The sequence below is a fragment of the Phyllobates terribilis genome, unplaced genomic scaffold, assembly GCF_046119375.1.
Source record: "Phyllobates terribilis strain yellow unplaced genomic scaffold, ASM4611937v1 Scaffold_11__3_contigs__length_659146591, whole genome shotgun sequence".
In the NCBI taxonomy this organism is placed as follows: Eukaryota; Metazoa; Chordata; class Amphibia; order Anura; family Dendrobatidae; genus Phyllobates; species Phyllobates terribilis.
Window position 1 is genome coordinate 386470386 of NW_027362771.1, and position 25279 is coordinate 386495664.

The window sequence follows — 25279 nt, forward strand, 5'->3', positions numbered from 1 at the left end:
TGAGGACCCCTAATCCAGAGATCAGTGGGAACCTTGCGATCCCACATGTCACCGTGAGGAGAGGAGATACAGGTTACCATGGGCCGACCTTATTGAAACAACCAAAAAACAATGAGTTACAATAAGTCATCCCCAGCTCAAGTGAGAAAGGTGGTGATGGTGGGAAAAGGAATCCAGAACTCATCACCTACCACCAGATATAGAGCACAGGCTCCGCGTGCGCCAGGTCCACCAGAGTGTCGCACACAGGGGCTTCACAAACATGGCATGTGGGCAGCGGACCCAGAGGCTGCACTGCGCTGTGGGAGCAGCAGATGGCGCCCTCTCCGCTCTGTTCTCACCTGCCGAGTGTGTGAGCGTTACATAGTCTGTGCGCTCATTACAGAGCCGCCTCTCGCTTCACTTCCCGGTGGAGCAAGCGTTGTCGTCAGCTCAGCCCTGTCCTCACGTTCTCCGCTGTAACGACAGCTGCGGGGGCAACTTCTGAAACTTTCCATAAAGTGTCCGGGGCAGGGGGAGGGGAGGCCGTCACTCGCTCCCGGCCAGGTGCCCGCTCCTCCGGCTCCATGTGTTTGTTATGTCCGCTGGACAGGAACAGAAACCTTATAAGAGAAGTCGCTGTAAGCCTGGAGTCTTCATGTGCTGGAGGGCAGGTCTGGGCCTAGGACGTACCCCGGGACAGGCACATGGACAAGGCACTGTGGGACCGGGCAGGTGTGTATACTGTTGTGTGTAATATACACTATAGTGGTGTACGTAATATACACTATACTGGTGTGTAATATACACTATACTGGTGTGTATACTGCTGTGTAATATACACTATACTGGTGTGTAATATACACTATACTGGTGTGTATACTGCTGTGTAATATACACTATACTGGTGTGTAATATACACTATACTGGTGTGTAATATACACTATACTGGTGTGTATACTGCTGTGTAATATACACTATACTGGTGTGTATACTGTTGTGTGTAATATACACTATAGTGGTGTACGTAATATACACTATACTGGTGTGTATACTGCTGTGTAATATACACTATACTGGTGTGTAATATACACTATACTGGTGTGTAATATACACTATACTGGTGTGTAATATACACTATACTGGTGTGTATACTGCTGTGTAATATACACTATACTGGTGTGTAATATACACTATACTGGTGTGTAATATACACTATACTGGTGTGCACAGGGCAGGTGTGTAATATACACTATACTGCTGTGTAATATACACTATACTGGTGTGTATACTGCTGAACGTAATATACACTATACTGGTGTGTAATATACACTATACTGGTGTGTAATATACACTATACTGGTGTGTATACTGGTGTGTAATATACACTATACTGGTGTGTAATATACACTATACTGGTGTGTAATATACACTATACTGGTGTGCACAGGGCAGGTGTGTAATATACACTATACTACTGTGTAATATACACTATACTGGTGTGTACACTGCTGAACGTAATATACACTATACTGGTGTGTAATATACACTATACTGGTGTGTAATATACACTATACTGGTGTGCACAGGGCAGGTGTGTAATATACACTATACTGCTGTGTAATATACACTATACTGGTGTGTAATATACACTATACTGGTGTGCACAGGGCAGGTGTGTAATATACACTATACTGCTGTGTAATATACACTATACTGCTGTGTAATATACACTATACTGCTGTGTATACTGCTGAACGTAATATACACTATACTGGTGTGTATGCTGCTGAACGTACTATACTGGTGTGTACACTGCTGAACGTAATATACACTATACTGGTGTGTATACTGCTGTACCTAATATACACTATACTGGTGTGTACACTGCTGAACGTAATATACACTATACTGGTGTGTATACTGCTGTACCTAATATACACTATACTGGTGTGTATACTGCTGTACCTAATATACACTATACTGGTGTGTATACTGCTGTACCTAATATACACTATACTGGTGTGTATACTGCTGTACCTAATATACACTATACTGGTGTGTATACTGCTGTACCTAATATACACTATACTGGTGTGTATACTGCTGTACCTAATATACACTATACTGGTGTGTATACTGCTGTACCTAATATACACTATACTGGTGTGTATACTGCTGTACCTAATATACACTATACTGGTGTGTAATATACACTATGCTGGTGTGCACAGGGCAGGTGTGTAATATACACTATACTGCTGTGTAATATACACTATACTGGTGTGTATACTGCTGAACGTAATATACACTATACTGGTGTGTATACTGCTGTATGTAATATACACTATACTGGTGTGTATACTGCTGTACGTAATATACACTATACTGCTGTACCTAATATACACTATACTGGTGTGTATACTGCTGTACCTAATATACACTATACTGGTGTGTAATATACACTATGCTGGTGTGCACAGGGCAGGTGTGTAATATACACTATACTGCTGTGTGTAATATACACTATACTGGTGTGTATACTGCTGTGTGTAATATACACTATACTGTGTGTAACATACACTAAACTGGTGTGTATAGGGCAGATGTGTAATATACACTACTGCTGTGTGTAACATACACTACTGGTGTGTATAGGGCAGATGTGTAATATACACTATACTGGTGTGTATAGGGCAGATGTGTAATATACACTATACTGGTGTGTAACACACTATACTGGTGTGTACAGGGCAGGTGTATAATATACACTATACTGCTGTGTGTAATATACACTATACTGGTGTGTATAGGGCAGATGTGTAATGTACACTATACTGCTGTGTGTAACATACACTATACTGGTGTGTATAGGGCAGATGTGTAATATACACTATACTGGTGTGTATAGGGCAGATGTGTAATGTACACTATACTGCTGTGTGTAACATACACTATACTGGTGTGTATAGGGCAGATGTGTAATATACACTATACTGCTGTGTGTAACATACACTATACTGGTGTGTATAGGGCAGATGTGTAATATACACTATACTGGTGTGTACAGGGCAGGTGTGTAATATACACTATACTGCTGTGTGTCGTGCACACTATACCGGCGTATACAGGGCAGGTGTGTTTCGTGCACGCTATACCGGCGTGTACAGGGCAGGTGTGTGTCATGCGCGCTATACCGGCGTGTACAGGGCAGGTGTGTGTCGTGCGCGCTATACCGGCGTGTACAGGGCAGGTGTGTGTCATATATATTCATTTAGCCATTCGGCCAACACACACTTGAGATGCCAGAGTAGCCCCCATAGTGACGGGTAATATGTCCTGATGTGGCGGTATCCAGCCTCTACACTCGCGAGTCTTACTACACCCCATGCAGGTGGACACTGAGCACTTGCCAATAAGCGATCACCAGGTTGGGGGGATCATAGTGATACTCCGGTGAGGTGCACTCTGGGCAGGCATTAGGCATCAGGGATACTTCTTAAACTGTATCAGCCAGGGCCGACTGTAGCTTTCCTGCTGCCTGGGGTTGTAATGTCCTTCCTCTGCAGCGCAATATAAACCTGTAGCAAATAAAGTCCGCCATTGTTCATTGGGTTTTACCTTTACGGCATTCATTATACAGTAAAAATGACCAGGTAACGTTCTCCATGCCAGTGCGATTACAGTAATGCTAAATGTATATTGTATTTTTATTAATTTTTTTTTAAGCATTGCAAAAGAAGTTTGTTTAAAAAAAAAAAAAAAAAAAAAATTGGTCGTGTCTCCACTTTAAGACGCAACGCTTTTCCAGGAATGGCGCTGTGAGAGCATGTTTACTGCGTGTTGAGCTGACATTTTTATTAATACGAAAACGGCACACAACATTTTGATCAATTCTTATTGCATTTTGTAAGTGAGAAGAAGAAAAAACAATAATCGCATTTAATTTGAATATTTATTTTTCCATTTTTAAAAACTTTGGCCCCAATTCATCATCTTGATGAGTGGGTGGGCGAGACAGCTGATCCTTTACGAGTCATGCGCCTCTTAATGAGAATATGTCAGCAGGTTTTTACTATATAATGTGAGAGCAGCATAATATAGGGCAAGAAAGCCTGATTCCAGCCATGTGTCACTTACTGGGCGGCTTGGTGTTTTCATAGAATCCGTTGGTCAGAATGCTGAGCTCTGTATAACCCCACACACACCTGATTGGTAGCTTACTGACAGTGTACACAGGAAGAGGCCTATCAGAGGTGGTGGTATGGTTATACTGATTAGCCTGAATGGTCTACGCATGAGAGGTATTCCTATAGTGATAATCTCCTGCTGATAAAATACTGATTGTATTGAAACTACAGCCCACACATAAGTGACACATCGCTGGAATCAAGCTCTCCTGCCCTACATTCTGCTACTCTCTGATTAAGGGCTCGCACTTGTGTATAAATCGAATGAGAAAAAAATCGCACTTGGACCAATGAGGCCATGCCGATCTGTGTATTTTTTTTTTTTTTTCTCCACGTGAGCAAAAAATCTCTGCATGCTGCCTTTTCACTCAGAAATCAGTTCAGTGTGAGAACAAATTTACACGTCATACAGACCATCAGTATGGCATCCGATATTTGCGAATACATTCCAATTCTGTAGCATGGGGAACCTGTAAATGCTTCTGTACATGATTAATAGCTGCTGAGTAAAAAACGGATTGTTTACGGTTGACAAGTGAGAAAAAAAAATCGTCCCACTCTCCTGGATGAGAATGGGACAGATTTTTATTTTATTTATTTTTATACGCCAGTGTGATCAAAGCCTTAAGAGCAGAAACTGCAGACAGATTCCCTTTAATAGATCAGGCAGGATGTGAAGTGGTGTGCCCCGCGCCACAAGTATTACTCCCGGTAGAGACTGGAGTAAGATTTGTGACGTAAGGTACCACCGCTCATCTACAATTTGATGAGCAATGGTAACTCCCCAGCTCCACCTGCCAGAGTTGGTCAAAAATGGTGAAAGAACGGCAAAAGTTGCAAAAAATGTTTCTCAGCTTCGCATTGTACAAAAATGTTGCAACTTTTGAAAGCGTTTTTTCACAAGTTTCCTGGCATAAAATCTTTGCTGAATCTGGGCCTTTTGTTTTTATTTTTCCGTTTAGTCCCCATAGGGACTTGAACCTGTGATCATCTGGTGGCTCATACTATATATTGTAATACCACAGTGTTGTAGTGTACTGGACAAATCATGGTCTCCTATGAAGCTGATAATAGCTGTGACAGGGGCCTTCCATTGAAATGGAGCTGTCAGACAGTGACCACCGCAGTGATGGCACATGTCACAACAGCTGCACGAGAGCCCCGGGACCGCGAGTGCTGAAACGGCACCGGAGGAGAGTATAGGCTTTTTTTATTTTATCAGGGCCAAACATTTAGATCAAGAAGGGGTTTTCCTAGTAGTGGACAACCCCTTAAACCCCTTTCCGACCAGGTCAGTAATAGTACGCACCAGGTCGGAAAGGCCGATTCAGCGGGGGCTCCGGCTCTGAGCCTGCACTGAACCGGGCACATGTCAGCTGATTCTTACAGCCGATATGTGCCCGCAACAGCCGCGGGTGGAATCGCGATCCACCCGCAGCTGTTAACTAGTTAAATGCCGCAGTCCATCTCTGACAGCGGCATTTAACTCGCGCTTCCGGGAAGCGCGTCCTAAGCCCCGCCCATCGATGACCCCGTCACGTGATCGCGGGTCACCAATGGGAGGGCATGACAACCCAGGGTCTGCAGCAAACCCCTGTGGTTGTCATGTCTCAATTGCTATGAGCGCCTCAAAGTGGTCAGCGCTCATAGCAAGTGAGCATTTCTCCTGCATACAGGCGATCTGCTCATCTCCTGTATGCAGTAGAAGCAATCAGACAACTGCTGCTTCTAATCTCCTATGGAGACTATTGAAGCATGCAGTAAGTGTAAAATAAATAAATAAATAAATAAATAAAAAAAATATTAAAAAAATATATACAAGTTTAAATCACTCCCCTTTTGCCCCGTTCAAAATAATTAAAGAAAACCCACACACACACATATTTGGTATCGCGATGTTCAGAATCACCCGATCTATCAGTATAAAAAAATAATTAATCCAATCGGTAAACGGCTTAACGAGAAAAAAATTCTAAACGCCAGAATTACGTTTTTTTGGGTTGCCGCAACATTGCAATAACGGGCGATCAAAACATCGAATCTACCCCAAAATGGTATCAATAAAAACGTCAGCCCGACGCGCAAAAAATAAACCCGGCCCCAGATCCCGAAAAATAGAGACGCTACGGGTCTCGGAAAATGGCGCCTTTTTTTTAATTTATTTATATATATTTTTTTAAGCAAACTTTGGATTTTTTTTTTCACCACTTAAATAAAAAAAGAACCTATACATGTTTGGTGTCTACGAACTCTGAATGATCTAGAGAATAATAATGGCAGGTCAGTTTTAGCAATCAGTGAACGTGGTAAAAAAAGGACCCAAAAAACAACTGTGGAATTGCATTTTTTTTGCAATTTCACCGCACTTGGAATTTTTTTCCCGTTTTCCAGCACACGATATGATAAAACCAGTGATGTCGTTCAAAAGTACAACTCGTCCCGCAAAAAATAAGCCCTCACATGGCCATATTGACTAAAAAATAAAAACGCTATGGCTCTGGGAAGAAGGGGAGCAAAAAATGAAAACGCAAAAACAGAAAAACCCAAGGTCGTTAAGTGGTTAAAGGGGTGTCCGAGCATACACGCCCACCTGACATAACATGGGCACCAAAATACAAAGAATCCATCCAACATCCATTTAGTGTTGTCCACAGGTCCTTTCTTGATTCAGTGGGGCTCATTACACATTGGCCATCAGACCGTTGTCTTTGCGACTGCTCTACTCAGCATTCACTAGCGTCTCTACTTATTCAGTGTGACTGGACAGTATGTCTGGGCAAGTCTTCAGGTTTGGCCTATATCACCTGTGGTCCCTCACCATGACTTACCTTATCTAGCAGCCCCGTTACCAAGAATGTGTCAGTCTCCACTTTATTCCATCTACTCACCTCTTGATGGCAATCTGGGGCAACCCTCAGCCTTTACAGTGACAACTTGAGTTACTAACCTAGCATAGCACTGGGTGGCTCTTATAAACAGATTTGGGCACCAAATTTTACCTCTTTTTATATAGGGAGGAAGTGGGTTATTATGGATTCAATGCTTTTATTAAACAAGAAAATTTACATTTTTCCAAATATACACTCCTTAAAGGGATTGTCCACTACTTGGATAACACCTTCTCAGTCCTTGAGGAGGGGAGAGTGAAGCCACCAGAGACTGGCCACAGGGATTGTCATGCCCCGGAAAAGCTGGTGCTGACACTGGAGGTGAGCATAGGTGGTGTTTTGGTGGGGTGGAAACATGGGGATTGGGAAGGGGCTGTCCGAGTACTGGCCAACCCTTTAATATTGAAATTGGTATACCTGCATGGGCCATTCATGCAGTACTTTATGCCACAACACTGTATTCATGGAATTGTGGCATTAAGCTCTTTTACAACTAGTGGTGCAACCTTTTACACTCCTCAGCATTGAAATTGCAACACCAAGAAGGAAGAATCTTGGGATTATGGAAATAACAGGATGGATAGACAATGTTAATGAAATGCAAATAATGAAAATCTAGAAACAGACTTTTCAAAACCTCTCGCTTTCAGTGTCAAATATAAGCGCCTCAATCGAAAGTGCATGCAAAACATTTTGAGAAGTTGATGGAAAAGTCACAATATGTTTGACCACAGTGTAACATTTCATTGTCCTGTTGTACTGGGGTATGAGACTTAAGGCTCATTATTTACTGTCTCTCAATGAAGACCACTCTGCAACGGTCACGACTGGTACTCGCAAAGGCAGCAACCGCGCCGCTTTTACTGTACTGCCAAGAATATGATATAAAATTCAAGAGAAACCAAGCATTGAATCTTGTTCCCTCACCTTCCAACTACAGACCTAGGCTCGGGGCCGGCTCCAGGTTTTTGTGGGCCCTGGGCGAAAGCGTCTCAGTGGGCCCCTTTAACACATACCACGATTTATGATGCACAGATACAGCAGAGAAATACACACACAAAAAAAAAAAAATATATATATATATATTTAATTAGTACAATGCCGAAGATTTCACTTATAACATTAAATGAGCGATATCGTAAATTCTACAATAGCTCAGAAACCGGCGAATCCTCGCAGCGCACAGTGCAGACCGGACAGTATAGTCCTCCATAGAGTATTATGGGCCCCGTATAATGCTCCATACAGGATACTGGTCCCCATATAACGCTTCATACAGGATACTGGTCCCCATATAACGCTTCATACAGGATACTGGTCCCCATATAACGCTTCATACAGGATACTGGTCCCCATATAACGCTTCATACAGGATACTGGTCCCCATATAATGCTCCATAGAGGATACTGGCCCCCTTGTAATGCCCCATGCAGGATGTCACTTGTTCCCCCCCCCCCCCCCAATATAATGCCCCTTGCAGGATGTCACTTGCGCATATATATATATATATATAAATATAGTACAGACCAAAAGTTTGGACACACCTTCCCATTTAAAGATTTTTCTGTATTTTCATGACTATGAAAATTGTACATTCACACTGATGGCATCAAAACTATGAATTAACACATGTGGGATTATATACTTAACAAAAAAGTGTGAAACTGGAAATATGTCTTATATTCTAGGTTCTTCTAAGTAGCCACCTTTTCCTTTGTTGACTGCTTTGCACATTCTTGGCATTCTCTTGATGAGCTTCAAGAGGTAGTCACTGGAAATGGTCTTCCAACAATCTTGAAGGAGTTCCCAGAGATGCTTAGCACTTGTTGGCCCTTTTGCCTTCACTCTGCGGTCCAGTTCACCCCAAACCATCTTGATTGGGTTCAGGTCTGGTGACTGTGGAGGCCAGGTCATCTGGCGTAGCACCCCATCACTCTCCTTCTTGGTCAAATAGCCCTTACACAGCCTGGAGGTGTGTTTGGGGTCATTGTCCTGTTGAAAAATAAATGATGGTCCAACTAAACGCAAACCGGATGGAATAGCATGCCGCTGCAAGATGCTGTGGTAGCCATGCTGGTTCAGTATGCCTTCAATTTTGAATAAATCCTCAACAGTGTCACCAGCAAAGCATCCCCACACCATCACACCTCCTCCTCCATGCTTCCCGGTGGGAACCAGGCATGTAGAGTCCGTTCACCTTTTCTGCGTCGCACAAAGACACGGTGGTTGGAACCAAGGATCTCAAATTTGGACTCCTCAGACCAAAGCACAGATTTCCACTGGTGTAATGTCCATTCCTTGTGTTCTTTAGCCCAAACAAGTCTCTTCTGCTTGTTGCCTGTCCTTAGCAGTGGTTTCCTAGCAGCTATTTTACCATGAAGGCCTGCTGCACAAAGTCTCCTCTTAACAGTTGTTGTAGAGATGTGTCTGCTGCTAGAACTCTGTGTGGCATTGACCTGATCTCTAATCTGAGCTGCTGTTAACCTGCGATTTCTGAGGCTGGTGACTCGGATAAACTTCTCCTCAGAAGCAGAGGTGACTCTTGGTCTTCCTTTCCTGGGGCGGTCCTCATGTGAACCAGTTTCTTTGCAGCGCTTGATGGTTTTTGCAACTGCACTTGGTGACACTTTGAAAGTTTTCCCAATTTTTCGGACTGACTGACCTTCATTTCTTAAAGTAATGATGGCCACTCGTTTTTCTTTACTTAGCTGCTTTTTTCTTGCCATAATACAAATTCTAACAGTCTATTCAGTAGGACTATCCGCTGTGTATCCACCAGACTTCTGCACAACACAACTGATGGTCCCAACCCCATTTATAAGGCAAGAAATCCCACTTATTAAACCTGACAGGGCACACCTGTGAAGTGAAAACCATTTCCGGTGACTACCTCTTGAAGCTCATCAAGAGAATGCCAAGAGTGTGCAAAGCAGTCATCAAAGCAAAAGGTGTCTACTTTGAAGAACCTAGAATATAAGACATATTTTCAGTTGTTTCACACTTTTTTGTTAAGTATATAATTCCACATGTGTTAATTCATAGTTTTGATGCCTTCAGTGTGAATGTACAATTTTCATAGTCCTGAAAATACAGAAAAATCTTTAAACAATACTCACTGCTCACCTGCTGCAGCTGCTCCGGACCCCTCGCCCGCATCTTCCCTCTTTGCGCTGTGACCGGTCAGGAGAGAGCACAGTGTAAAGACGTCACCACGCCCTCTGACCTGAGACGTCACAGTGCAGCAGCTGCGGAAGAGACCGGAGCTGCTGCGGAGGCACTGGGAGAGGAAAGTATTGTGCCAGCTGCCGGGGCCCTGAGCTAGTGGGGGGGAGCGGGCGCTGTCGCCGGCACCGCACCGCTCACGGGCGCCATAGCGTGCCGGGGTGCCCGACAGTGAGTGGGCCACCCCCGCGCCTGCTCAGGGCCACGGCACTTGCCCGGGTGCTCCTGGTGCTGACGCCGGCCCTGCCTAGGCTAACAGCCCATATCCAGTCTACTATAAAATGTAGTCTATAGACTGGGGAGGGCAGAAACAGACATGATACAATCTGTCTTTGGTATGTATTTTATTACAGGGTGTTATTTACTGCTCTAGAGTGCTACATGTCCACATTCTTACTCATCTCATATCTGATTTTTGTCTAACAGGAGATGTTGGAGGTTTGGAAGGGTTAATCAGGCCCAGCTCAAATTTGGGATGCCCTGAAAAAAAGAAGCGCAAATCAACCGTGCAGGTAAATCTCACACAATGAAACCTAATATTTTATATCCCCATCGGTAAGACTAAAATACTCCTCCATGTTAAAATAATAAAAAATCTGTTGGAAATTATGCTTTTTCAACCTACTGTTAAAACGGATCTGTAACCAAACTTCACAATCCAAAAACTGCATACACTAAATGTATACTTCTCTCCCAGGGAATTTTTCCTTTCTTTTTTTTTCCACTCTCCTTCTAGTAGCTATAACCAGGGCTGTGGAGTCGGTAAGCCAAACCACAGACCCTGACTCCTCAATTTCCCTGACGCACCGACTCCTTGATTCAGACTCCATAGCCCTCGTCAGTACTGAGCGTGTACATAAAGTGCAGCACAGATTCATCTCAACTAAAAGCAGAGATCCTTAGATCAGGAGTAGGACAGACATTTATAGGACATTTAAACACAGGAGAACCCACGAGTATACTGGCATAAAAAGACTTTATTAATATATGATTCATTAAAAAGTAATACATCAATTGTAAATAGTATTATCAAAGTGTAAACATGTGGATATATGGGTCATATTAACTTACTGAGCTTAAACCGAAAAACAGGGGAAAGAAAGAAGTATTTCCCCACAGGGCCCCAGTAGACAGTGCACAATAATGGAAAGACACACAGGAGGAACAAATCACTCAATGGTAGTTATAATAGACTATCATAGTCGATTCCATGAAAGGATAGTCACTCACCCAATAGGTGGGGTCCAGCTCAGGGGGGAACAGTGCAGAGGCAGGACAGTGGCCAAATTAGAACCTCGACGTACGTTTCGCCAATGGATTTAGCTTTTTCAATAGGCATATGCGCTAGTGATTTGTTCCTCCTGTGTCTTTCCATTATTGTGCACTGTCTACTGGGGCCCTGTGGGGAAATACTTCTTTCTTTCCCCTGTTTTTCGGTTTAAGCTCAGTAAGTTAATATGACCCATATATCCGCATGTTTACACTTTGATAATACTATTTACAATTGATGGATTACTTTTTAAGGAATCATATATTAATAAAGTCTTTTTATGCCATTATACTTGTGGGTTCTCCTGTGTTTATATGTTTTTGAGTAGGCACAAATATGCGGTGATGGGGGGAGGAGTTGATTTTCCAGACCCCCCTACCCGCAAGGATTATGATGTGGGCCAAAGTTTGTCTATTTATAGGACATTTCATAACTTTCCCAAATTCTTATTTACAGCACATACTTCATTGAACTACTGTACCAATTTATTATACATTTTCGGAGTGAGTCCATTTTATACCGAATCCGACTACACCGGTTCCACGATTCCGACTCCACAGCCCTGGCCATAACTATATATTTCTGTCAACAGCTGTATGAGGGTGAGGGCTTGTATTTTGCAGGACTAGCTGTAGTTTTGTTTTTCACCATCCATTTTACCATATAATGTATTGAAAAACGAGTACCATTTCATCCAACTTGGAAATTTGTAAAGTACCCAATTCCGCCATTAGTGTTTTTTTTTTTGTGCCCATGTGCGCCAAGAGGTTAAGTAAATCTCTTAGACCCAATGATGTACTTGCTTAAGAAATCTTAAAAAAAGAAAACAATTACGCAGCCATTCTGACAAGGATTTTCAATGTGTTATTAAAAGGAACATTTTCCAGCTCTAGCTTCTCTCATTTAATGATAATTTTTTATATATTAACCTCTGACGTGAAGTTGTGTGTTGCTTTTGTTTTCTATCCTTTGTATATTACCAGCATATACCTCATCCCCCTGTATTCCGGTAGCGTGTATTCCCTTGCTTAATGTCATCTGATATCACCTATTGTGTTTCTGTCCTCTGTTTTTAATGTTATCATGTTTTCTTAATTCATTAAAAAACGTAGTATTAATATACTCACCTACCGCTGCTTTCTCCGGTGCCCAGCTCCTTTCTTCTCCTCTTCTCAGTGATGTCACCGCACTTGCGACTATCCAGCTCACTCTATGTTCTATGTGTGACCCGGAAGTCTTTTTTTTTTTTAAATGAAAACTCATGGAGCCTCGTTCTAATGCTCCATAGACTTACACTGTAAAAGCCACATCCGGGTCACGCAGAGCGCAGTGTGATCCTGACAGTCTGTAGAGCGATGACGTCACTCAGAGGAGAAGAAAGGCGCTGGATCCTGGAGAAAGCAGTAGTAGGCGAGTATATGAATACCCTCACACTACATTACATGCATGTACACATAGCTTTTAATTAAACAAAATATAAAATACAGATGGGGACGCTTCTTCAATTTATGGGCTAATTTAATTTGTGCATAGAAAATGGTTATGATTGGTGTCTTTGCCTGAAGCTGTTCATCTTTGGTGTGGGGGGGCATGCACCTTCATACAGAGGAGCTCCCCAAGGTACAAATTATAGTAGAATGTAAGAAGCCTTGAGTGTTTTTTACATTAGTGATCTAAGTTGGACTGCTCCTGGGGAATTGTAGTCTAATTTAATCACCACTCCAAACTCCTCCATGGTCAGAGTGCTGGTGAGACAGTGTAATGTGATCTCCTCTGTGCCATGCAGATACCAGACGTCATGGTATGTCTGTATGTTAGAGATTTTTCATAATATGCTTCTGTGCAACATGAGCCTCAGTAAAGCCTCTTTGCAGGGATTTTTTTTTTCTTTTAGGACAGATTGGCTCAAAGTTGTGGTCTTCTTTTTTCCTTCTTCAGGATCAATATCATAAAGTTCCAAATTTTACCCATATACCTTCTCCCATCGTTCAAATGAACTTGATAGACTTCCTTTTTTTTCTCATCCTTACTAGATGCCAGTAACCCAGGATTGTAAATTTGTCACATGAAGAGCACCTTAGTAATCCACTGTCACGGGCATAGTCCTTCATCAGTCTCCATATCCTAGCCTGCAACGATGATGTATAGACACTAGTGTTGAGCGATACCTTCCGATATCGGATCGGATTGGATCGGACCGATACCGAAAAAGTATCGGATATCGCCGATTCCGATACCGGAAACCAATGCAAGTCAATGGGACATAAATATCGGAATTAAAATAAACCCTTTCTTTCCTTGTAGGTTATTTCTACATGAAGGAAAACAACTAAGAATAATGTAGAATGTATTGGGGGAGGTGGGGGAGACAATAAAGGCATAGAGGTTTAGCCCAGTCAAATGGAATAGCAGGAATTACTATTTTTTTATTATGTTCTGAGTTACGGAAATATTAACTATGTTAAGTATTTTTATATTTTGTCAGATATTTATGTTTCACTACTTCCATGCTCTTCACCTTCTTTTTTACTTCTCCCACACTTTCTCCTTCATCATCCTCAGCATCTTTTTCATCCACTTCTTCTTCACCTTCTTCTTCTTCACCTTCTTCTTATTATTCTTTTTTTTACATTCTTCATATTCTACTTCTTCATCTTCTTCATATTCTTCTTCTTCATCATATTCTTATTTGTGACAGGCATTCCTGTAGTTGTTATCTATAAAAGGTTGGACATTACACCTTTCGTTCTGCCCGTCACAAAAGATTTACAACAGGATTTGTCCGCGTTCAGTTTGGCCTGCAGCAGCAGGTCTTTTCCAGGGGCACCACGAGGAGGAACGGACTCACCCCCATACACTGCTTAGTCATCTTCTGCTTATAATTTAGATATTATCTTTTGCTCTGATTTTTAGTCTTATGCTTAATGTTCTTCCGCTTTTTGTTCTGCAGCTTCTTGTATTTCTGCTTCTTGGTTTTCTGTCTCTTGTTCTTCTGTATCTTGGTGCTTGTCTTCTCTTCTTTGTCTTCTTGGTCAACTTCTTCAGGGTCATCTTCTTGGTCTTCTTCGGGGTGGTCTTCAGGGTCGTCGTCTTCGGGGGTCCTCGTCTTCGGGGTCCTCGTCTTCTTCGGGTTGGTCTTCTGGGTCCTCGTCTTCTTCGGGGTGGTCTTCAGGGTCCTCGTCTTCAGGGTCATTGTCTTCGGGGTCCTCGTCTTCTTCGGGGTGGTCTTCAGGGTCCTCGTCTTCAGGGTCATTGTCTTCGGGGTCCTCGTCTTCTTAGGGTTGGTCTTCAGGGTCCTCGTCTTCAGGGTCCTCGTCAGGGAGATCCAGAGTGATTACCAAGAACCATTTCAAAAAGCTTGAACTTGGAAATGTAGCAGAAGGTACAAGAAAGCTGAGGAACTACCGAGGACCAGCTGACGGTACTGGAACCTGGATGGGTAGCAGAAGGTACAAGAGCCAATGGAACTACCGAGGACCAGCTGATGTTACTGGAACTCGGTTACTAAGCAGGAGGTACCTGTGCCAGAAAGCACTACCAAGGACCAGCAGACGTTGGTGGAACTTGGATACCGAGAAGGAGGCACCTAATCCAAAGGCACTGCCGAGAACCAGCTGACGGTACTGGAACCCGGATGGGTAGCAGAAGGTACCCATGTAAAAAAAAAGTTCAAGGCCGCGAGCCGGCCGCAGTTACCAAAACCCACAGTCCTACAGGGGGTGCTTGTCCTATTGGCACTATGGAACCAGCCTTCATTGCCAGATCCCGCAGCCCACATAGGAGTCACCTAAACTGCAGGCACCATAGAGTCGGCTAACCCGACCGCAACACGACAGGACAACGCATTGGAGGCAAAGTGACGTTGACACTACCCGGAAACAGCTGGCGTGCTGGAACCAGGCTGGGCAGGAGGGAGTACCCGTGCCAAAGACACTGCCGAGAACCAGCTGACGGTACTGGAACCCGGATGGGTAGCAGAAGATACAAGAGCAAATGGAACTACCGAGGACCAGCTGACGGTACTGGAACCCGGATGGGTAGCAGAAGGTACAAGAGCCAATGGAACTGCCGAGAACCAGCTGGCGGTGCTGGAGCCCAGGGTAAATACTAAAAACAGAGGAGCCAGAGGTGTATTTGGAGGAGGTTTTAAATCCGTAGTACAGTGGATGTGGACAAAGCAGGAGAATTTGCCGGACACACAGCTGGGGATCAGCTGACGTTACTGAACCCCAATAACACTGGAGCAAGCGTTGACTGTGCAGACGGCACTTCTGAGCAGCAACTAGCGGTATTGGAGCCCAGGGTAAATACTAAAAACGGAGGAGCCAGAGGTGTAATTGGAGCAAGTTTTAAATAAGTAGCACAGTGGATGTGGACAAAGCAGGAGAAATTGCCGTCCGTACAGCAGGGGAACAGCTGACGTTACCGAACCCCAATAACACGGCAGCAAGTGTTGACTGTGCAGACAGCACTTCCGAGCGCCAACTGGCGGTGCTGGAGCCCAGGGATAAGAATAAAAATAGAGAGGAGCCAGAGGTGTAATTGGAGCAAGTTTTAAATAAGTAGCACAGTGAATATGGACAGAGCAGGAGAAATTGCCGTGAACACAGCAGGGGAACAGCTGACGTTACCGAACCCCAATAACACCGCAGCAAGTGTTGACTGTGCAGACGGCACTTCCGAGCGCCAACTGGCGGTGTTGGAGCTCAGGGATAATACTGAAAACAGAGGAGCCAGAGGTGTATTTGGAGGAGGTTTTAAATCAGTAGTACAGTGGATGTGGACAGAGCAGGAGAAATTGCCGTCCGCACAGCAGGGGAACAGCTGACGTTACTGAACCCCAATAACACGGCAGCAAGTGTTGACTGTGCAGACGGCACTTCCGAGCGCCAACTGGCGGTGTTGGAGCTCAGGGATTACAGTTCAGGTGGTAGAAACATGAACAGAACAGGAGACCTGGATACTGTTGCCAACCAATTATTTATTCTGGAAGAGGACTGGCAAATTCATGAGAGATCCAGGCCTTGTTCATTTTGAGAAAAGTAAGCTGGTCAACGTTATCGGAGGATAGTCGCATGCGACGGTCTGTTAGTACACCACCTGCGGCACTAAAGACGCGTTCCGATAATACACTAGCAGCAGGGCAAGCTAGCACCTCCAGTGCATACTGACTAAGCTCTGGCCATGTATCCAGCTTACAGACCCAAAACTTGAAGGGAGAAGAGCCGTCTGGGAGTACACTAAGAGGGCAAGACATGTAGTCTGTCACCATCTGACGGAAACGTTGCCTCCTGCTGACTGGAGCCGTCTGTGATGGTGTAGACATTTGTGGCGGCGGGGACACAAAACTTTGCCACATTTCGGCCATACTGGTCTTGCCTTGTGCTGAGGCGCTGCTTCTGCTCCCTCTTTGTGCAGAGCTTCCTCCACTGCCTCGACGCACTGAGCTGCTTTGTAAAGCACTAGCAGCACTGCTCTCGGTTGGAATGGAGAACATGATGGAATGCACCAGTGCGTCTTGGTACTCCCGCATTTTACGCTCCCGGTTCAACGGTGTTATGAGGCTTTGTAAGTTGTCCCGGTAGCGAGGATCTAGGAGGGTGGACACCCAATAATCAGCCGTGTTGAGAATGTGGGCGATGCGGCGGTCGTTTCTCAGGCACTGCAGCATGAAATCAACCATGTGCTGCAGACTGCCAACTGGCCAAGAAACGCTGTCCCCTGCTTGAGGCGTGATCTCTGCCTGCTCTGCATCACCCCACCCTCGCTCTAGATACTGACTACTAGAGCATTGTGTACCTCCCTCCTCTGGACAGATGTCTTCCTCATCCATTGACTCCTCCTCATCCTCCTCACAAAGTGTCCCCTGCCTAGGCCTTTGTGAGGAACCACGTTGCACAGACTGTAGAGAAGCAGATGGCATTTGTGACTCCTCATCCTCCACCTCTTCCAAAACCTCGTCCCTTAGTGCTTGCAGTGTTTTTTCAAGCAGGCAGATAAGGGGGATAGTCATGCTGACTAGTGCATCATCTGCACTCGCCATCCGCGTGGAATAATCGAAGGCACGCAAAACGTGGCAAATGTCCTTCATAGAGGCCCACTCAGTGGTGGTGAAGTGTGAACGGCGCGCACTGCGACTTGTTTGCGCCTGCTGCAGCTGGTACTCCATTACTGCTGCCTGCTGCTCACACAACCTCTCCAACATATGTAACGTTGAATTCCACCTGGTGGGTAGGTCACATATGATGCGATGTTCCGGAAGACATAATCGGCGCTGCAGAGCTGCAATGCGTGATCTTGCATTGCTGGAACGCCGCAAGTGAGCGCACTCTATGCGGACCTTGTGAAGCAGTGCATCAAGATCCGGATAGTCCCTCAAAAAACTCTGCACGACCAAGTTGAGCACATGTGCCAGACATGGGATGTGAGTGAGGTTGCCTAGGCCCAGAGCTGCCACCAGATTTCGGCCATTGTCGCACACTACCATGCCTGGCTGGAGATTCGCTGGCACAAACCACACGTCACTCTGCTGCTTGATGGCATTCCAGAGCTCCTGCGCTGTGTGGCTTCGATTCCCCAAAGAAATTAATTTTAATACGGCCTGTTGACGTTTGGCCACGGCTGTGCTCATATCGGTCATCATAACAGGTAACCGTTCACGGGTCGATGTGGAGGTAGACCGTGACGGCTCCTGCAGCGCTGATTCAGAGGAACTGGAGTATGAGGAGGAGTCAATGTGTACAGACTGGATTCCTGCAATCCTTGGAGTTGGCAGAACACGTACAGCGCCACTCTCAAGATCTGTACCCGGCTCCACAACATTTACCCAATGGGCAGTGAGGGAAAGGTATCGTCCCTGTCCATGCTTACTGGTCCACGCATCAGTGGTCAGGTGGACCTTGCTACTGACGGCGTTTTGTAGCGCATGTTTAATTTTTCCCTCCACATGATGTTGCAGGGCAGGGACGGCTTGCCTGCTGAAATAAAAGCGGCTGGGCACGTTGTATTGTGGGACTGCCAATGCCATAAAGTTACGGAATGTGTCAGTCTCCACCAGCCTGAATGATAGCATTTCAAGGGCCAGTAGTTTAGCAATGCCAGCATTCAGAGCCTGTGCTCGGGGGTGGTTTGCCGAGTATGGGCGCCTTTTCTCCCATGCCTGTGCTAACGATGGCTGTAGACTGGCCTGGGAGTGTGAGGATGACTGGGAAAGTGGTGCTGTGGGTGGAATTACACTGTGTCTCTGTACAACAGTGCCAGAGATTCTTCCATGGCGATCCTGTGAGGAAGCCGAACCAGCTGTGTGTGAGCTGGAGGAAGAGGCTACAACACGAGCTGAAGAGGTGGTAGGTGGCGCTGTAGGTTGGCCTAGGTCTTCAGTGTGTTTGTGTAACTCCACCACGTGCTTGGTCCGCACATGTTTCCACATATTTGTGGTATTGAGGTTGCTGACACTTTTCCCTCTTTTCACCTTCTGATTACACAGCTTGCATTTGACAAAGCAAATGTCATCTGCAACTGTGTCAAAAAAGGACCAGGCACTGCAAGTCTTGGGAGCGCCCGCTTTGGATTTTGGAAGAGCCATGCTCCTAATGGGTGCCGAAGTGGAGGCTACAGGCAACCAAGTCTGCCCCCTCCCTCTCCCTCCTTTTTGGGCCGTTCGGGGAATCTCTTCCTCAGAGCTGCTCCTACCACCTTCCTGTCCCTCACGCCATGATGGGTCAAGGACCTCATCATCTACACCACCCTCTTCAAACAACTGCTTCTCCTGGGTAGTCTCGACAGCACAGTACGCACCAGAAAGTGGCACCTGAGTCTCATCATCAGATGCGTACTGAGGTGTGCTGCTGACCATAGGCACTGGCCCACCTGCCTCTTCAGATTCAGAGAGACAAAACGGTTGCGCATCACTGCATACTACCTCTTCTTCAAATTCTCGAATTCTGCTTGGCTGGCCCCCTCTTTCCAAGCCAAGAGATTCAGAGAACAGAAGTAGAGATGGCTCCTGTCCAGGGCTCTCTGACTGCCTGGGCAATTTGGCAGGTGGTGAAGAGACAGATGGGTGCTCTTCAGTGCTCAGGACCTGAGAGGATCTGGAACTAATTGAAGTCGATGCGTTAGCTGCCATCCATCCGACAACGGCTTCAATTTGGTCCTCGCGCAGCAGTGGGGTACGGCTAGCTCCTACAAAGCTGCGCATAAAGGACTGTTCCCTGGTAAAACTGGGGGATGCTGAGTCACTGGTGCCCGCAGCAGGCACAGAATCCCCACGTCCTCTCCCTGCAGGCACAGAATCCTCACGTCCTCTCCCTGCAGAAACTCCACGCCCACGACCACATGCCTTACTCCCTGCCTTCTTCATCTTGGTAGACTGATAAAGATAGGCAGAAAAGTACTAAGGGCTTAGTGTGCTTATTCCTGAACAGCTGCTAACAGGTATAAGAAACACTAATTTTATAAAGTGTGGACTAGACTTTAATATGAGCTAATGTGGCCTACACAACTGTAAAGTGGAGTGTTTGGTGAACTTTATTTAGGTTTTTTTTTGTCACAAAAAGACACTGGATGTGCCTAAAGATGTAATAACGATAGTATCACAAACTTTTTGTAGCTATTACAATGTAGGAAGGTAACCTACAATGCAATAGATGAGGCTGCAAAAAATAGGCTAATACTAATCTGGCTGGGGCTGCAGGGCCCAAGGCTGCAGAAAGGCTCCTCTATCTACTCCTATATAGTGTGTTTGGAATCAATTTAGCTGAATACGGATGGAACCACCACACTAATAGGAGATATCAGGAAAAATTATGAATTGGCAATAAAGGACAATGTATGAGGCAGTGACACACACTGAGTGCACTACAACCAGACGGGGTTGAAGCACACACTACAGGGTGAGCTGCACTCACACACCAGACCTTGCAGACAGCGGTGAACAGTACAGATGCAGAGCACTGTGCACTAGTGCTGCAAGACGGAAAAAAATGTCTCTATCTACTCCTATATAGTGTGTTTGGAACCAATTTAGCTGAATACAGATGGAACCACCACACTAATAGGAGATATCAGGAAAAATTATGAATTGGCAAAAAAGGACAATGTATGAGGCAGTGACACACACTGAGTGCACTACAACCAGACTTGGCTGAAGCACACACTACAGGGTGAGCTGCACTCACACACACAGACCTTGCAGACAGCGGTGAACAGCACAGGGAACTGTGCACTAGCACTGCAAGGCACAGTGATTTAGAAAGTAGCTTGGGTAAAGCAGTATAGAGCAAATAGGTAGCTAAAACTGTCCCTCAGAACAACAGCGTCCTATCCCTAACTGAATTCACAGCAGAGTGAGCTCAAAATGGCGGCGGTGGCTTTTATAGTGCATCATGACATCATTTCAGCAGCCAATCACAGCCATGCCATTAGTTAAGATGCCTACATGCCTAACAGGATGTGCCCACACTTCTTAGGATCTTCATTGGCTGAATAAAATGAAAATGTCTCATTGCATTATGGGAACTTCCGATTCCGGTATACGATATTGCAAAAGTATCGGAATTCCGATACCGCGAATATCGGCCGATACCCGATATTTCAGTATCTGAATGCTCAACACTAATAGACACATGATGGCTGCATCGCTACAGTCCAGTATATGGATTCATCAATTGCATCCATTTGCCCATTTTTGTATTCCACTGCAGATTTTTCAAAGCACAAATCCACCACAATAGATGAGCTTTAACTATTTATGCCATCAAATTGTCTCTGTAATTGCTAGATGATTGGTTAACTGGAATTTAATAATTAATAAATATGATAATTAGAAGGGCCTTTTCATACTGCGTTCTTTGCCACATTCGTTGGTCCCGTAGGAGCCTTAAAGCAAAGCTGGATTTGCGTGACGAGTCCATTGACTATAGTGGTTCCGAAAGTCAACATGTGCTCTGTCGTGCATCATTTTCGGGCGTATGCGCCTACTGGAGGTGGACACCAAGATATAGAAGTTTACATCTGATTGTCCACCCCCAGTAGGCGTACAAGCCCAGAAATGATGCATGACAGAGCACACGTTGACTCTTTCGGCATCATTATAGTCAAAGGCCCCATTGGTGCATATGCCCTGATCCCATTTTGTGGTGGGTTTGTACTTAAGCCCCGACTGGACCAATGAACGTAGGACAAAGCGCAGTGTGAAAGCACCCCAATACTACTTTGTATTCATTTACATTCTCCTACGAGTTAGTGATCTCATTTGTAGTCTTAGCATTTAGTTTGATGTGACAACCTCACATTATGCATGTTTATTCAACCTTCATAATTTCTTTACTTTTTTTTTTTTTTTTGCTTATAGGGGTCTATGCTTCCTCCACTTTCAGAATATGCTCCACCAACAATCACTAGCTCAGACCATCTCATTGCCTCCAATCCTTTTGATGATGGACATAGCATATCCCCTCTCTCAGGGTACACTTACTTTGGAAAACCAAGATATATCAATAATGAAGCATTTAACACTTTTAAGATGCCACCTAATACATCACCAAAAAGGTCCTTTCGGAATGGTGGCTCACAAAGCTTTAGCGATCAGCCGCTATCTTTTCCAAAAGAAATGAGAAGTGTGTCTCTGGGGAGAACATTCTCATTCGGCAATATTCAGGAAAAATCCCCTTTTGAAAATGAGTCTTATTTTAACAGTGGACTTGGACAAACTATTGCCCTGCCAGGCCAGCACTTTAGACCTATCCATGATCAAGATGTCTTTCACATAACCAGTCTGAACTCTGGCCAGCGAAACAACATTCAGCCTTCAAATTACAGGGCTCAAAGTGGCAAAGTGCACTTTATCCAGCATCTCGAGGGAAGCCATCAATTTGAACCGGCACATCCTCATTTTATGCCTCCAAAAATATCTATCTATAGGCAAGAATCTGATTCTGCATCCAATAAAAATAACCTGAACCTAATTGCAGTCGAAGAGAACTCCCATCCTGGTGATTTCAACCAACATACGACTGAGCCACAAGATTCTAAAAATCACATCCTTAATTCAGATAATTTGCAATCCGAAACTATAGACCTAACTAATTGTGGTCCTGGTAATAGACCCCGCAGCAAAACTTCACTTCCTAAACTTTCAAAAAGTGGTGTGACGCCTAGTGAGAAATGCAATCGATGGCTTCTCCAATCCAGTTTTTCTGGTCCTTTACCCACCGACACAATGTATTCATGTGGTATCTGTTCTATTGAAGTTAACAATGTTGGGGATGCCATTATGTGTGAAGTTTCTTGTCGGAAGTGGTTTCATCGAGCATGTACTGGGATGACAGAGATCGCCTATGCAATGCTCACAGCAGAAACCTCAGCAATTTGGGGTTGCGATACTTGTATGGCAAAGAAGGATATTCAGCTGGTGTGTACTCGAAAATAATAAACCGTCCTTCATCATTTTTGTGAATTGGAGTCTTATTCAGAACAGTGGATTTTTTTGGTAAACGAAGCCATATCTTTGCTAATATTGACAATGGATACCTGGGAAGACCTGCCTTACCAGCATTAGTTTCATTCTCCTGTTTGCTGTTGAAATCTGATCATCCTGCAACAAGAAACAACTAAGGTTTTCCCTATACCATCCAACAATATTATGTATGTTACTAGTATAAATCTGAAGATTTCTGAAGGTCTTCATTTTTTTGCCTCTGCTGTCATGATCTGACATGATATGCTGCTCTGAGATATTTTGCACTATTTTAAAATACTATATATTTTTTGTTTTAAATGCAAATTAATTTTTTAGTGGCAGCACCAAGTGCAGATCTAAGTGGAAAAGGAGAAGAGGAAGAAAACAAAACACAATTAGATTGTGGGAATTGCACGGTTGACCTACTGGTTGTTGTAGGTGCGAGGTTATCATGTGTGATAGTGCGTTCTGAATCACGGCACTTATCCCTCTAAATGTGATATCTAGATTTAACCATAATGTCTTGAATTTTAATATAATTAGCACTTTGTAGTCTGGTTGTTTAAGCTTGATTTTTGGTTTGCTTTATACTGTATATCTACAAGTAATGGGGATGTATGCCGGTTGTGTCACTTGGACAATATGCAATATTGATATCTAGTAAAGTGGCCACAGATAATAAGGCTGGATACTTTACTGTATATCAAACGCTTTGGGGCAAATGCTATGTAAAAGATTGAGAAGATTAAACCATTAGCAACTCGTGCTCATCATCTGTTGCTTTTATTCTGACATTCCTGAAGGCTTGAACTTGTTGTTGGATTTATATGGAGATGGATATGTCCGACATATTGGAATAAAGTACTGATCAGGAGTTTGTGGGTCTTACTATTAGCTTTAATGTTTTATCACCATTACATTTCTGACCTGAAGACCAAATTGAGTATTTTCTCATGTACCAAGGGCTTTATCTGTTTTGAACGTGTTTTTTTTTTCATACTGTTACTTATTACGGTGCTGATGTTTTCTGATAAGTGGGAAATTAACTAAAGTACCATTCTCCTAGAGACCAGCAGAATAGTTTTTCTCTACCAATAATTTGGTATAATAAAAGAAAATGACTAAATACGCTCTTGTACTTATTAAGCTCCAGTTTGTGGCACCCATTGTTTTTCTCTATTTGCTGTACAGATGAATGGATGTTAAGGTCCAATTCACATTACCACTAAACTAGACAATGCAATTTTTCTTGGAAATAGAGCACACTCTGTGGTCAACAGTATACCAGTTCTTAGCAATGTAATAGTTGCCTCTTGCCTTGTGTATCACCCCCAAAAAAGGGATAATTATTAGTAATGAGTGAGCGTGCTCATTTAACCCTTTAATCGAGCACGCTTGGGTGCTCGCCGAGTATTTGCAGCATGCTCGGCATCTAGGTTTGATCCGCCACGGCTCAATGTGTCATGGCTGTTAGACAGCTAACAAACCAGCAATCCCTGCTTGTGTCGCAGCTGTCTAACAGCCGTGACACATGCAGCCGTGGCGGATCAAACCTAGAGGCCGAGCATGCCGCAAATACTCGGCGAGCACCCGAGTGTGCGCCATTAAAGGGTTAAACGAGCACACTTGCTCATCACTCATAATTAGCTAAATAGTCATTGTACCCTCTGACATGGACACTACTATAGCTTAGTCTAACATATCGAAAATGGCAAAGGAAGATGGTTGGAAAAGCTATTCAACTTTTATGAATGTTAAAATCCCCAATGCCACGCTGCATGAACATGAGTACCTCCGTTTCTAAAGAAACCTGGGTATTTAACTTGTGGCCATGAGCAAGGATGTGGGTAGTCAAGAAGGCATAGGCTTTTCGTCTAATGTAACCTGCCACTTGGGATTTTAACCATGTCTTATAAAGGCTGGAACTTTTTACAATTGTTGGACTTTCCAATTTTTCATCTTGCTTCATACAAACATAAATATAGCTAATAACAGGTCTATGTGTATGTTGTTTAGTTGGACACTGTAAAATTAGTACTATCCGGTAGATCGAAAACTTGACCAGAGCTAGACAGCTGACAAGTGCAGCTGAAATTGAGCTCTCTACAATGCATCCTAAGGCTGAGTTCACACGATGCGTATTTCATGCGTTTCCGCGGCGTTTTTGCAGTTGCGTAAACGCCGCGGAAACGCATGAAAAACGCATGGTAGAAGGGCAGCAATGTTCCCCAATGGAAATCCGCATGTGCTGTGCCCATGATGGTCAAA

At 44.2% G+C, this 25279-nt stretch overlaps 1 protein-coding gene across 1 annotated transcript; it reads left to right on the forward strand.

Moving 5' to 3' along the window:
* The first annotated feature begins 319 nt into the window (after positions 1-319).
* PYGO1 (pygopus family PHD finger 1) lies at positions 320-24137 on the forward strand. The gene is made up of 3 exons (XM_073652998.1): positions 320-714; positions 10707-10792; positions 21905-24137. Exons 1-3 carry the CDS (start codon positions 687-689, stop codon positions 22979-22981), a joined length of 1191 nt encoding a protein of 396 aa, XP_073509099.1. The 5' UTR covers positions 320-686; the 3' UTR covers positions 22982-24137.
* Positions 24138-25279: the final 1142 nt, after the last annotated feature.

Coding starts and splice junctions, on each gene's coding strand:
- PYGO1 (XM_073652998.1), top strand. CDS start 687: ATGGACAAGGCACTGTGGGACCGGGCAG. Junction 715..10,706: donor GGCACTGTGGGACCGGGCAG/GTGTGTATACTG, acceptor TTTGTCTAACAG/GAGATGTTGGAGGTTTGGAA. Junction 10,793..21,904: donor AGCGCAAATCAACCGTGCAG/GTAAATCTCACA, acceptor TTTTGCTTATAG/GGGTCTATGCTTCCTCCACT.